Below are 13,602 nucleotides of genomic sequence, written 5' to 3'. Positions count from 1 at the left end.
TGTTGCCTCTTTCGCATTTACAATGGATCATAAGAGTAAGGAGACCACCTGTATTACATATATCTATTTTGTTTGTTTTCACAAATAGACATGCTTGAACAGACTGAGTTTTTATTCTTTAATCTGTTAAAAGAATTTGTTTTAAAATGATTTCTGTTTTTAAGCTTACAACCTTTATTTAATATTTTAAAAAGTACAATCAGAATATGTTCAACCATGTTGAAACCTGTTCAGCAGAGGTCGATTCGGTAAATACATCCGTGGTCTTTGTTAAATTTAATATCTTTAGCTTTTTTTTTATTGTCAATGGTGAACTGCAAACTTTGGGGGTGATTCAGACCTGTTCGTAGATGTGATAAATGTAGCACATCTACGATCAGCTTCCCTGACATGCGGGGGGACAACCAGCACAGGGCTAGTCCGCCCCGCATGTCAGTCCCAGCCCCGTCGTACAAGTACAAAAGCATCGCACAGCGGCGATGCTTTTGTACTGTACGAGTAGCTCCCAACCAGCGCAGCTCCTGGCAGGGAGCTGCTCGTCGCTGCCCAGGTCGCAGCGGCTGGGTGTGACGTCATGCAGCCGCCGCGCCCCCCCCCCCCCAACGGTCCAGGCACGCCTGCATTGCCCGGACCACACCCCCTAAACGACGGCCAAACGCCGATGTCTCACCCCATCCCACCCAGCGACCGCCTCTGCCTGTCAATCAGGCAGAGGCAATCGCAGGGCTAAGACAGCCGTCGGCTGTCTGCCATGTGCCGGCGCACTGCGGCGCTGGCACATGCACACTTCAGACCTGATCGCTGCGATCAGGTCTGAATTAGCCCCTTTGAACACGGGCAAGTGTGCAGTTCATTAACTGAAACATTTAAGTAGTATAAAAAACAAACAAACAAACAGTTAAGACATGAATTTTAACACAAATGGCAAACCTCATATAATAGCCACATTGAACGGGGATGGTACTTAGGGCTGACAGTGTCTAGGTCGACAGTGAGCCAATCGACACAGAGAATAGGTCGACATGGAAAAAGGTCGAGATTAGTTTTTTTAATGGTTTTTTTTGTGTTGTTTTGTTTTCTTTATAATGGAACCCCAATTAGTGCACCGCATCCCCTCGCATGGCTCGCTTCGCTTGCCATGCTTCAGGCAAGGTGCCTCACTCTACTACCGCTGCGCTCGACACAAGTTGCCATTCCCAGTTGTAGTCCACGTGGATCATAAAGTATCCAAAAGTAAAGAAAAATCAGTGACAAACTCATGTCGACCTTTTTACATGTTGACATTGTACATGTCGACCTAATGGCCATGATGACCTATTTCTGGTGTCAACCTAGTTACTGTCAACTAATAGGTGTCGACCTAAGTGCTGTGGATTCAGAGGCCGGATACCCATTGAATCACCCCCTATTACCACCATAGCAGCTACCTGCAAATGCAAGATACGGATTTGAGCCTGTGTCCAGTAACAATTGTAACACAAAAGAAGTTTGAATATGTACATTTAACTCAAACACAGGCCCAGATTTATCAAGCCTTGGAGAGTGATGCATTGCACAGTGATAAAGTACCAACTAATCAGCTCATAACTGTCATGTTTTATGTAACATGGCAGTTAGGAGCTGATTGGCTGGGACTATATCACTGTGCAATTTATCACTGTCTAAGGCTTCATAAATCTGGGCCTTAGAGCTGGTTTGGAATTTTTGGGCATGTCTAGACTTTACATTGATCAAAGTGCACATAAAAATGTGCTCTCCTGCCAAAATGTAACTGGAGGGAGCAAAATGCCGTCTATTAAAAGTGAGAAGAGGCTCCAGTTTAACAAGTACATTCATGAGAAGAAAGAGCCATGCATCCTGCTGCAATATCAATGGGCGTCCGTAATTAAGTATATCCTCATATAAATACAACCATCCTTCTCATGCACATTGCTAGCCTATATGACACACTGCTCTTCTCCCTACCTATTACTGCTGCCCTCATTACAATCTCCCCCCACACACACACTTATTTTTTTATGTTGAAAACAGAGTAATTTTATTGGTGAAAACCAAAAGGTTTATAAAATGCAAGACTGTAGACAAAGAACACAGACAAATCATACTTATTGACAAAAGGAAATGAACAAAGGTAACACAAGTACTTTTCAAGGCCATCATTATGGCATAATATAGTTATACAAGCCAACACAGAAGGGAAAGGGAAATCAAATGTTGTAGTCCAAAGATCACCCCAGGGTTTTTGTATTATTAACAGTAAAGAAATAAGAAAACAGTAGAGATCACATTTATCCCATATGAAGTAATGTTCTGACACCAAGTTTCTATTAGTCTAACAAATAGAAATAGTCAAACTGCGTATGCATTGCTGTTTTTAAGGCCGGGCAATCAAATAGGGCGCCGGCCCATGGCTACTGTGTGCAGTATTCTATGCGGTCTGGCTGGCCACATAGAATACAGGTTGAGTATCCCTTATCCAAAATGCTTGGGACCAGAGGTATTTTGGATATCGGATTTTTCCGTATTTTGGAATAATTAGATACCATAATGAGATCTTATGATGATGGGACCTAAATCTAAGCACAGAATGCATTTATGTTACATATACACCCTAAACACACAGCCTGAAGGTCATTTTAGCCAATATTTTTTATAACTTTGTGCATTAAACAAAGTGTGTCTACATTCACACATTTCATTTATGTTTCATATACACCTTATATACACAGCCTGAAGGTCATTTAATACAATATTATTAATAACTTTGTGTATTAAACAAAGTTTGTGTACATTGAGCCATCAAAAAACAAAGGTTTCACTATCTCACTCTCACTCAAAAAAGTCCGTATTTCGGAATATTCCGTATTTCGGAATATTTGGATATGGGATACTCAACCTGTACTATGAAAACGTCCCTGTCAAAATGGTTACCGCATGAGAGAGGACAGTTTTGATGGATACTAGAGTTGGCAGTGGCCATTTTGGGAGGGACATTTAGATGGGGCCTGGAGGAGACAGGCAACTGCATAGAAGTGCAGCAGAGGGAGCAGGTCTGGCTAGCAGCAGCATGGTACAACGTCTGACAACGAGCAGGACCAGGTATAGTGCCCATTTTAAGGGACAGTGTGATTATTGCTAAGTGAGGCATGGTGCAAGGGGCATTACTGTGTGGGGCATACTTTAGTGTAAGGGGTATTACTGTGTGGGGAATAGTATGGTGCTAGAAGCACTACTGTGTGGGGCATAATGAGGTGCAAGGGGTATTACTGTGTGGGGCTTAATATGGTGCAAGGGGCATTACAGCATAATATGGTTAAGGTAGTGTTTTCGTGCAAGACCAGAAAAAGGGGCATGGAGTGCGCGCATTCCCCCCGCATGATTAGGGGGGGCACTTTTTTTTCAGTTTGCTTTGGGAGCCAAATTGGCTAGAAACAGCCCCACTTTCTCATGACATGACCGTTTAATCTGATCTTTAGAGAGCAAGACATTCAAAGAATATAATGCTTGAGCCATGAATTGGGCATCATGAATGGCACCAGGCGGGGTGAATTTGATACCTCTTGCAGGAGTTCCACCCAAATATATATAAACAAGCTCAAGAAATTCTTTGTAATCATCCCAGCAGTTTTTCTCTTGTCACACAGAAAAAAATAATTTGCTAGTTTACATTTAGTAATCGATAAGTATTATGTGTTCTTTACTCTCCTAACCTGGAGCTTTTCCATGGGGATGCGGTCGGAATACCGACACCGGAATACCGACCGGCACAATCCTGACATATTCTCCCACGACACCCATAGAGGGAGAATAAATTAATGTGCCGAGCGTAGCGAGGCACCATGCCCGCAGCGAGCCCGCAAGGGGCTGCGTTGCACTCGCCCCCCGGTCGAGATTGTGCCGGTCGGGATTCTGACCACCGGGATCCCGTCCAGAGGGATTTTGTACTGATCCCTTTCCATGACAAAGGAGAATACTTCCTCTGCTTTCTGTTTCAGATACGCCACAAACTTACACGGAAAACCATAAAATAGGAAAAATTCAAGCCTCTTGAGGCATTGGTTAGAGTTGACCGATAGAGCTAAGATTGTATAATCCTTCTTACTATATCAAAAGGAAAAAATTAATGGGTGTCCCTATACATATTTGATCATCTGAAAATTAGAGACACCCAACCCTAGGTGCACCACTGCTCAAGACTTATCTATACTCAGCAAGGAATGTCCCGCTATCTATCCAACACCCCTCTATAGGCATGTGTAAGCTTCTGTACCCCTAGAGATGCCTCCATCTTAAGATTCAAGTTTTTCCCCACTAAACATGCAAAATAGGTGCATGATGTCACCAAAAGAGGGGGGGGTTTGCTTTTGCAGTCCTTAAATGACATTTAGTTTATGGCTCTAAGCTTCTTGGCATTTGTATTCTGTTTTATTCATATATATAGAAAAATAGTTTACATAACATGATTAATAACTTAATTAATTATGAAGACTTTAATGTATCCTACAAAGTATACATCCTTAATGAATGACAATGACATACTAACTGTGGCTGAAAGTACTGTTGCTGCTTTGTATGAGAGTAAAATTTTAAACATGACTTATATATATAATTTTTTTGTATATTCTAGGTTACCGAAAGCATTAAGATTCTTGTCCCACTTTGTCAGTCAGATAATCAAGAGCTCAGAAAAGCTGCATCAGAATCACTGGTGTCTCTAGGTAAGTCAAATGGAAATGGTAAATTGTGCCATAAGCAGAGAGTTCTTATAATGATAATGCATGTTTTCTATTTCGTCCTAGAGGATGTTGGGGACACCAAAAGAACCATGGGGGTATAGATGGGATCCGCAGGAGACATGGGCACTTTAAGACTTTCAAAGGGGCGTGACCTGGCTCCTCCCTCTATATCCCTCCCCAGACTCAGTTTAGAAATTGTGCCCTGCGAGACGGAGGCACTCGGGGGAGCTGTACTGAGTTTCTCTGAAAAGACTTATGTTAGGTTTTTTATTTTCAGTTAGGTCTGCTGGCTACAGCCTCCCTGCTTCATGGGACTGAGGGGAGAGCAGTCTAGACCCACTTCTAATGAGTTTCAGGGCTCTGCTGCTGCTGACAGGATGCCTCCGCACCTGAGGGGAGATGAACGCCGGGTACTCTCGGATGCTCGCTCCCACAGCCTGCCGTCACCCCCTTTCAGAGCCAGAAGTCAGAAGACAGGTGAGTATGTAGAAGAAAAGAAGACTTCTCTTCACTAAGACGGCATTACAGAGGTACCGCACAGCGAGTGCACAGTGCGCGCCGGGCTCCCATACAGTACACACCGCTGGGTGCAGGGCGCTGGGGGGGGGGCCCGGGGAGCCTGTTTACCTCAGAAAAGCTGGCTAGTGGGACTAAAAGTGCCTAGGCACAGTCCAAAACCCCCGCCAGGATAAATAAATGTATATTTAAGCGGGACGAAGTGCGCCATTATGGGGGCGGAGCTTCTTCCTCACTGCTCACTCTGCGCCATTTCCTCCACCACACAAGCAGCGCTGGTCCTTCCTCACAAGCAGCAAGTAAAAGGGGCATAAGAAAACGAGGGGGGGGGCAGAATTAATAGATAAATTTGGCGCTGGGGTGTGAGCTGGCTTTTTCCCTTTGTGTTCCCTGACAGGCTTTGATTTGGGTGCTGTTTTCAGTGGACGACATGTCTGAGACAGATTATTCCTCTCAGGGGGATAATTTATTGGGGACACCAAATGTTTTTTGGGGGGCCCTGTCGGCACCACCGACTGCTGACTGGTTATCTACTTTGATGCTTTAAATGCTAATGTCACTCTTTTAAATCAAAAGTTTGATCAGTCTGAATCTCAAATCCAGGTGTGGAAGAGATCAATGGAGGACGCTTTATTGCAGGTCCAGGGCCCTCCGGGGTCGCTCAAACGTGGTGTTGACCAATTAGTTGACACACATACCGACACAGACTCTGAGGCTGATGTCGACTATGCTGATTCCAGATTAGGGGGGTCATTCCGAGTTGTTCGCTCTGTAAAAATCTTCGCATCGCAGCGATTTTCCGCTTAATGCGCATGCGCAATGTCCGCACTGCGACTGCGCCAAGTAAATTTCCTATGCAGTTAGGATTTTTACTCACGGCTTTTTCTTCGTTCTGGCGATCGTAATGTGATTGACAGGAAATGGGTGTTACTGGGCGGAAACAGGCCGTTTTATGGGCGTGTGGGAAAAAACGCTACTGTTTCCGGGAAAAACGCAGGAGTGGCCGGAGAAACGGAGGAGTGTCTGGGCGAACGCTGGGTGTGTTTGTGACGTCAAACCAGGAACGACAAGCACTGAAATGATCGCAGATGCCGAGTAAGTCTGGAGCTACTCAGAAACTGCTACGACGTGTGTAATCGCAATATTGCGAATATATCGTTCGCAATTTTAAGAAGCTAAGATTCACTCCCAGTAGGTGGCGGCTTAGCATGAGCAAATCTGCTAAAATCCGCTTGCGAGCGAACAACTCGGAATGACCCCCTAGATCCTAAATTAGCTAAGAGTATCCAGTATATGATTGTAGCTGTTAAAGACATATCACATATTGATGAGGACCCTATTACACCTGAAACGAGGGTCCTTATTTACAAGGAAATTAGACGCTCAGTTGCTTTTCCTCCATGTTTTGAACTAAATGACCTCTTTGATAGCATTTGGAACAACCCTGATAAAAAAATTTCTAATTCCTAACCGGATCAAGGTGGCGTACCCCTTTCCCGCGGCTGATAGGGAAAAGTGGGAAACACCACCCACAGTTGACAAGGCCCTAGCACGCTTGTCTAAACAGGTAGCCCTCCCTGTGACTCAGTCGACGACCCTTAAGGAACCGGCTGATCGTAAACAGGAGGATACTTTGAAAGCTATTTTTACAACCACAGGAATGCAGCTTAGGCCTCTTATTGCGTCAGCGTGGGTAATTAGCGCTATTGAAAAATGGGCTGAAAGTTTGTCTTCTGATTTGGATAATCTTGATCGGGATAGCATCCTAGTGATGCTTGGTTATATCAGGGACGCGGCTGCGTACTTCAAAGAGGCTGCAAGAGATGCTGGCCTCCTGTGTGCTAAGGTTAATGCTGTGTCAGTTGCGGCTAGGCGAGCGCTTTGGACTCACCAGTGGAATGCTGACGCAGATTCCAAGAAAAATATGGAGTCCCTTCCATTTAAGGGAGGTGAACTTTTTGGTGATGGCCTTGCTGATTTGGTATCGGTGGCCACTGCGGGTAAGTCAACCTATTTACCTTATGTTCCTGCGCAACAAAAGAAACCACACTATCAAATGCAGTCCTTTCGGCCCAACAAGTATAAAAGAGGCCGAGGAAAATTTTTCCTTGCTACCAGAGGTAGAGGAAGGTTCAAGAGAACAGCCGCCTCCTCGGGTTCCCAGGAGCAGAAGCCGGGCCAAGTCCACCGCATGAAGCCAGGTCTTCCCTACAGGAGACCGCACCGGTGGGGGCACGTCTAAAGCTCTTCAGTCAGGTCTGGGTTCGTTCGAACCTAGACCCTTGGGTGTTGCAAATTGTGATCCAAGGGTACAAACTGGAGTTTCAAGACGTTCCCCCTCGCCGTTTTTTCAAATCAACCTTACCAGCTTCACTTCCAGACAGAGTTCTAGTCTGTGGAGCAATAAAAATACAAAAATTGTGTCAAAATCAGGTTGTGGTCCCGGTTCCCCTGGCACAGCAAGGGGAGGGTTTTTATTCAAGCCTGTTTGTGGTACCAAAGCCGGATGGCTCGGTAAGACCAATCCTCAACCTGAAATCTCTAAATTGTTTCCTGAAGAAATTCAAATTCAAGATGGAGTCTCTCAGAGCGGTGATCTCCAGTCCGGAGGAGGGGGAATTCATGGTATCAGTGGACATAAAGGATGCATACCTTCATGTCCCCATCTATCCCCCTCATCAAAGGTACCTCAGGTTTGCAATCCAGGATACTCATTACCAGTTTCAGACGTTGCCATTTGGCCTGTCCACGGCTCCGAGGATTTTCACAAAAGTCATGGTAGAGATGATGGTTCTCCTCCATACTTGGTCGATCTCCTGATAAAGGCGAGATCCAAAGACAAGTTGGTACAGGACATTGCACTGTCCCTATCGATTCTGCAACAGCATGGCTGGATCTTAAACTTGCCAAAATCACAGTTAATCCCAACAACCCGGTTGGCGTTTTTAGGTATGATTCTGGACACAGTCCAGCAGAGAGTGTTCCTTCCTATGGAGAAAGCTCTGGAAATTCAGAGTTTGGTAAAACTCATTCTGAAACCAAAAACATCAATGTATTCGGTTGCTGGGGAAGATGGTAGCGGCATACGAAGCCCTCCAGTTTGGGAGGTTCCATGCCAGTGTTTCAGTGGGACCTGCTGGATAAGTGGTCCGGATCCCACCTTCATATGCACCGGAGAATAATTCTATCTCCCAACACCAGAATATCACTCCTGTGGTGGCTCCACAGCTCTCACCTCTTAGAGGGACGCAGGTTCGGGATCCAGGACTGGATCCTAGTGACCACGGATGCACGTCTCCGAGGTTGGGGAGCAGTCACACAAGGGGTGACCTTCCAAGGAAGATGGTCAGGTCCAGAGACTCATCTTCACAGAAACATTCTGGAGCTAAGGGCCATTTACAACGGCCTTCTGCAAGCGGAGCATCTTCTTCGAAACCGGTCTGTCCTGATCCAATCGGACAATGTGACAACAGTAGCATACATAAACCGCCAAGGCGGCACAAAGAGCAGGACAGCCATGGCAGAGGCCACAAACATTCTTCGCTGGGCAGAGACACATACAAGCGCTCTGCCAGCAATATTCCTTCCGGGGGTGGACAACTGGGAAGCAGACTTCCTCAGCAGACACGATCTACATCCAGGAGAGTGGAGCCTCCATCAAGAGGTCTTCACACTAGTGAGAAGTCTTTGGGGGGTTCCCCACATAGACATGATGGCGTCTCGCCTCAACAGAAAACTTCTGAAGTATTGTTCCAGGTCCAGGGACCCTCAGACGGCGGCAGTGGATGCACTGACGTCACCTTGGGTGTTTCCGTCTGTGTACATTTTCCCTCCGCTTCCTCTCATCCCAAAGGTTCTGAGAATTCTAAGAAAAACAAAGATTCCAGCGCTCCTTATAGTTCCAGACTGGCCAAGGAGAATTTGGTACCCGGATCTTCAGGCGTTACTGGTCGAAGATCCCTGGCTTCTTCGTCTTCGTGAGGATCTGCTATGACAGGGGCCGTTCATCTATCAGGACTTACAGCGGCTACGTTTGACGGCATGGCGGTTGAACGCCAGATTTTAGGCCGAAAGGGTATTCCCAGTGAAGTCATCCCTACCCTTATTCTTGCTAGGAAGGGTGTGACGTCAAAGCACTATCACCGTATTTGGAGGAAATATGTTTCCTGGTGCGAGTCCAAGAAAGCTCCTGTGAAGAAGTTTGACCTTGGACGGTTTCTCCTTTTTCTACAAAATGGAGTAGATGCGGGCCATAAATTAGGCTCCATTAAGGTGCAGATTTCTGCCTTGTCAATTTTCTTTCAGAAACAATTGGCCTCACTTCCTGAGGTGCAGACCTTCGTAAAAGGGGTCCTGCACATACAACCTCCCTTTGTGCCCCCTGTGGCACCTTGGAACCTTAATGTGGTATTGACATTCCTACAATCACATTGGTTTGAACCTTTACGTGAAGTGGAATTGAAATTCCTCACGTGGAAGGTTGTCATTTTGTTGGCATTGGCATCCGCAAGGCGGGTGTCTGAGTTAGCGGCCTTGTCTCACAAGAGCCCTTATTTGATCTTCCATGAAGATAGAGCATAGTTGAGAACTCTGCAACAATTTCTGCCAAAGGTGGTTTCCTCTTTTCATATTAACCAACCTATTGTGGTGCCAGTGGCTACTGGCGCTTTGGCTGAGGAAAAGTCTCTAGATGTGGTCAGAGCTTTGAAAATTTATGTCGCCAGAACGGCTCCAGTTAGAAAATCAGAGTCTCTGTTTATCCTGTATGCTCCCAATAAGATTGGGTGTCCTGCTTCCAAGCAGACCAATGCCCGTTAGATATGTCAAACGATTCAGCAGGCTCATTCCACAGCAGGTTTGCCGTTGCCGAAATCGGTGAAGGCCCATTCAACTAGGAAGGTGGGCTCGTCCTGGGCGGCTGTCCGGGGTGTCTCAGCATTGCAACTTTGCCGAGCTGCTACTTGGTCGGGGTCAAACACGTTTGCTAAATTTTACAAGTTCGATACCATGGCCGATGAGGACCTTAAGTTTGGTCAATCGGTGCTGCAGAGTCATCCGCACTCTCCCGCCCGCTATAGAGCTTTGGTATAAACCCCATGGTTCTTTTGGTGTCCCCAACATCCTCTAGGACAAAATAGAAAATAGGATTTTAATACCTACCGGTAAATCCTTTTCTATGAGTCCGTAGAGGATGTTGGGCGCCCGTCCCAGTGCGTACTGTATCTGCAGTTTAGTTCTGGTTACACACAGGTTGTGTTATGGTTTCTTCAGCTTGTTGCTGAATTTTGTTCATGTCCGTTGACATGTGTTCAATTGAATGCCATGTTATTCGGCATGTTTATGGCGTGAGCTGGTATAATGCTCACCTTGTTTGTTAATTCCTTTCCTCGGAATGTCCGTCTCTCCGGGCACAGTTCCAAACTGAGTCTGGGGAGGGATATAGAGGGAGGAGTCAGGTCACGCCCCTTTGAAAGTCTTAAAGTGCCCATGTCTCCTGCGGATCCCGTCTATACCCCATGGTTCTTTTGGTGTCCCCAACATCCTCTACGGACTCATAGAAAAGGATTTACCGGTAGGTATTAAAATCCTATTTTCACAAGCTAGAACATGTGGAGAGGTTTGTACAGTAACAGTCACCACCACAGAAGGTTATATCTACACAAAGCCAAATTTCTTCATTCCTTTTGGTTTATATTGAAGATGGCACTCCATAGTCTTGTTTTGAACTGTCAATAGGCTTCTGCCGCTCCACTTAGAAAACTAAGAATATATGGGGGTCATTCCGAGTTGATCGCTCGCTAGCTATCTGTTTTTAGCAGCCATGCGAATGCATAGTCGCCGCCCACCGTGGAGTGTATATATGCTGTGCAAGGGTGCGATCGCTTTTGCAGCCGAGAGATGCAAACACAATTTGTGCAGTTTCTGAGTAGCTCAGAACTTTCTCAGCCGCTGCGATCACTTCAGCCTGTTCAGTCCCGGAATTGATGTCAGACACCCGCCCTGCAAACGGCTGGACACACCTGCGTTTCTCCAACCACTCCCAGAAAATGGTCAGTTGACACCCACAAATGCCTCCTTCCTGTCAGTCTCCCTGCAAACGCCTGTGCGAACGGATTCATCGTAGAATCCATCACTAGGCGCCGATCCGCTTTGCACTCGTACGATGCGTCTGTGCATTGCAGTGCATGCACAGTTCAGACCTGATTGTTGCGCCGTGAAAATCCGCAGCATGCGATCAGGTCGGAATGACCCCTTCTATGTCAATAGGGAAATATACAAACCTTTCATATTCCAAATTTGGCTAATGTTGCAGAGAGATACTGCTGCTGAGCATTCTTTTAAGGTATGAGAACTAGAACCAAATATAGAAAAGATGAATGGACTTAAAACAGGTTAACACCCGTAAATGTAGCCAATGTAGAAGTTGTTAAAAAATTATCTATCACCACTCACCTCTGGAAACAGAACAGATACATGTTTGCAGTGCTCTTCTTCCTATGAAATAAGTTACTGATACTCATATAAAGCTACAAATTGATACAAGATCTACAGTAGTTTCCATAACCTGAACCATTTTTCAGACACTTATATTGTTAATTTCTTAAATGATTTTCATCTGTTTCTGGAACTAGTTATAATGGTTAGAAATTATATTAAAAAAATAGGGTATAATGCATAATATTGAATAGTACTGCCTGTTTCTACTGTAAACAAATTGTCACCTTGGATAACCATTGGACACTGTATAATTGTCATAAGCAGGAAACCAAAGGGAATCTGGGAGGACAGAAGGCTTGAAGAACCCAGACAGGATTGAAAGAATTGTGCATCCCTAGGGGGAAGCCAGGGAGCTGCTATTCCCTGTGAAGCAGGCATTCTCAACCTTGGTCCTTCAGGCACACTAACAGTCCAGGTATTAGTAATATACATGTTTGAGCACAGATGGTTATATCAAAATAACTGAGGTACTAATTAAGTCACCTGTGCTCAAGTATGGATATTTCTAAAACCTGGACTGTTAGTGTGCCTTAAGGACTGAGGTTGAGAATGTCTGTTAAAAAGTATCAAATGAATATCATGTAAGGGTTCTATTCATGAAGCAGTGAAAAGAGAAATGAGCCACTGGAGAAGTTGCCCATGGCAACCAATCAGTGTTGTGGTAACATTTATAAAATGCATTCAATAAAAGTATACATAGCAGCTCACTTCTCCACACTTTTCACTGGTTCATGAATAGACCCCTAATTCTCTTACTGTTAACCCTCTTATTTCATTATGAAACTATTTACAAAAGAAAAGCAGAGAACAGTTAACATTCTGTATAAATGGACAGATAAAGCCTGTAATGCAGTAACTAGGCTATCTCAGATCGGTGTCAGATTTGACCTTATTTTATTTTATATCCTCTCAAGGAGAAGATGGATAACATGCATATGAAAGCCTTGACAAAGCCACTCCAGAAGTGCTGAGGACAGAAGATCACATAACACCTCCTATTGCCACTGTGTTTTAGTGCCCTCTGAATTAACACTGAGCGTGTAAAGAAATTACTTTGCTTTCAGAAGATGGTGCTGTGTCCATGACAAGAACTAATGCTATGTAAACTGGCCAGGGGTCATATCTGATTACTATATATTTTAGTATGTATTTGTGGACCAATGTAAATTTAGAACAGAGCCTAAATATATTTGCTATGTTGCAGAATGATACTCCATCTTGTCCGGTGCATCCCTCTACCAGCAGGTCAGAGGTTCCCAAGCGCGGTCCTCAAGGCACCCTAATAGGCTTAATTAGTACCTCAGTCAATTTGATTTCACCATCTTTGCTGAGCAGGGATGCAGTCAAAATGCCGGCTGTCGGGATCCTGGCGTTCAGGATACCGACGCTGGAATCCCGGCAGCCGACATTATACCGGAGGTCGGAATCCCAACACCCTCCCCTAATTCCCACTTGGTTGGGAATAGAACTTCGCTCACCACCAGGACCAAAGTGTGGCGAGCGTAGTGGGATTCCAGCAGACAGGATGCCGCTGTCGCTATACTGACAGTATATCATACCGGATCCGCAGGGCCATGATTTCTTTAAAACCTGGACCGTTAGGGTGCCTTGAGGACCGTGTTTGGGAACCTCTGCAGTAGGTATTGCTCATGCCATTTTGCCAATTCTTCAATTGGCATTACTTCTGTATTTGCCCACATAATTTGTATTTTGACCATGACACAATTACTTTGAGCCTAATACAGGTATAGGGCAGTAAAGTTAACTTTCGCTTTACTGTACTTACTTACCTTTCTGTCTATAAAATCCCAGTTATGATCAATGATAGTAACCAAAAGTGGCAATACACACA

The 13,602-nt window shown here is 45.1% G+C and overlaps 1 protein-coding gene across 1 annotated transcript in view; it reads left to right on the top strand.

The window, feature by feature from the left end:
* The window catches only part of RIPOR2 (RHO family interacting cell polarization regulator 2), a 265,938-nt gene extending 252,977 nt beyond the window's left edge, over positions 1-12,961 (top strand). The window contains exons 21-22 of the mRNA XM_063923277.1: positions 4,628-4,718; positions 12,665-12,961. Coding sequence (XP_063779347.1) covers positions 4,628-4,718; positions 12,665-12,678 — 105 coding nt within the window. The 3' untranslated portion in view covers positions 12,679-12,961. The remainder of the gene's footprint in view (positions 1-4,627; positions 4,719-12,664) is intronic.
* Positions 12,962-13,602: the final 641 nt, after the last annotated feature.

Source organism: Pseudophryne corroboree, chromosome 5 (genome assembly GCF_028390025.1).
Source record: "Pseudophryne corroboree isolate aPseCor3 chromosome 5, aPseCor3.hap2, whole genome shotgun sequence".
NCBI classification, from domain to species: Eukaryota; Metazoa; Chordata; class Amphibia; order Anura; family Myobatrachidae; genus Pseudophryne; species Pseudophryne corroboree.
Note: the sequence above shows the minus strand (reverse complement) of the source record. Positions and strands in the feature narration are given on the sequence as shown.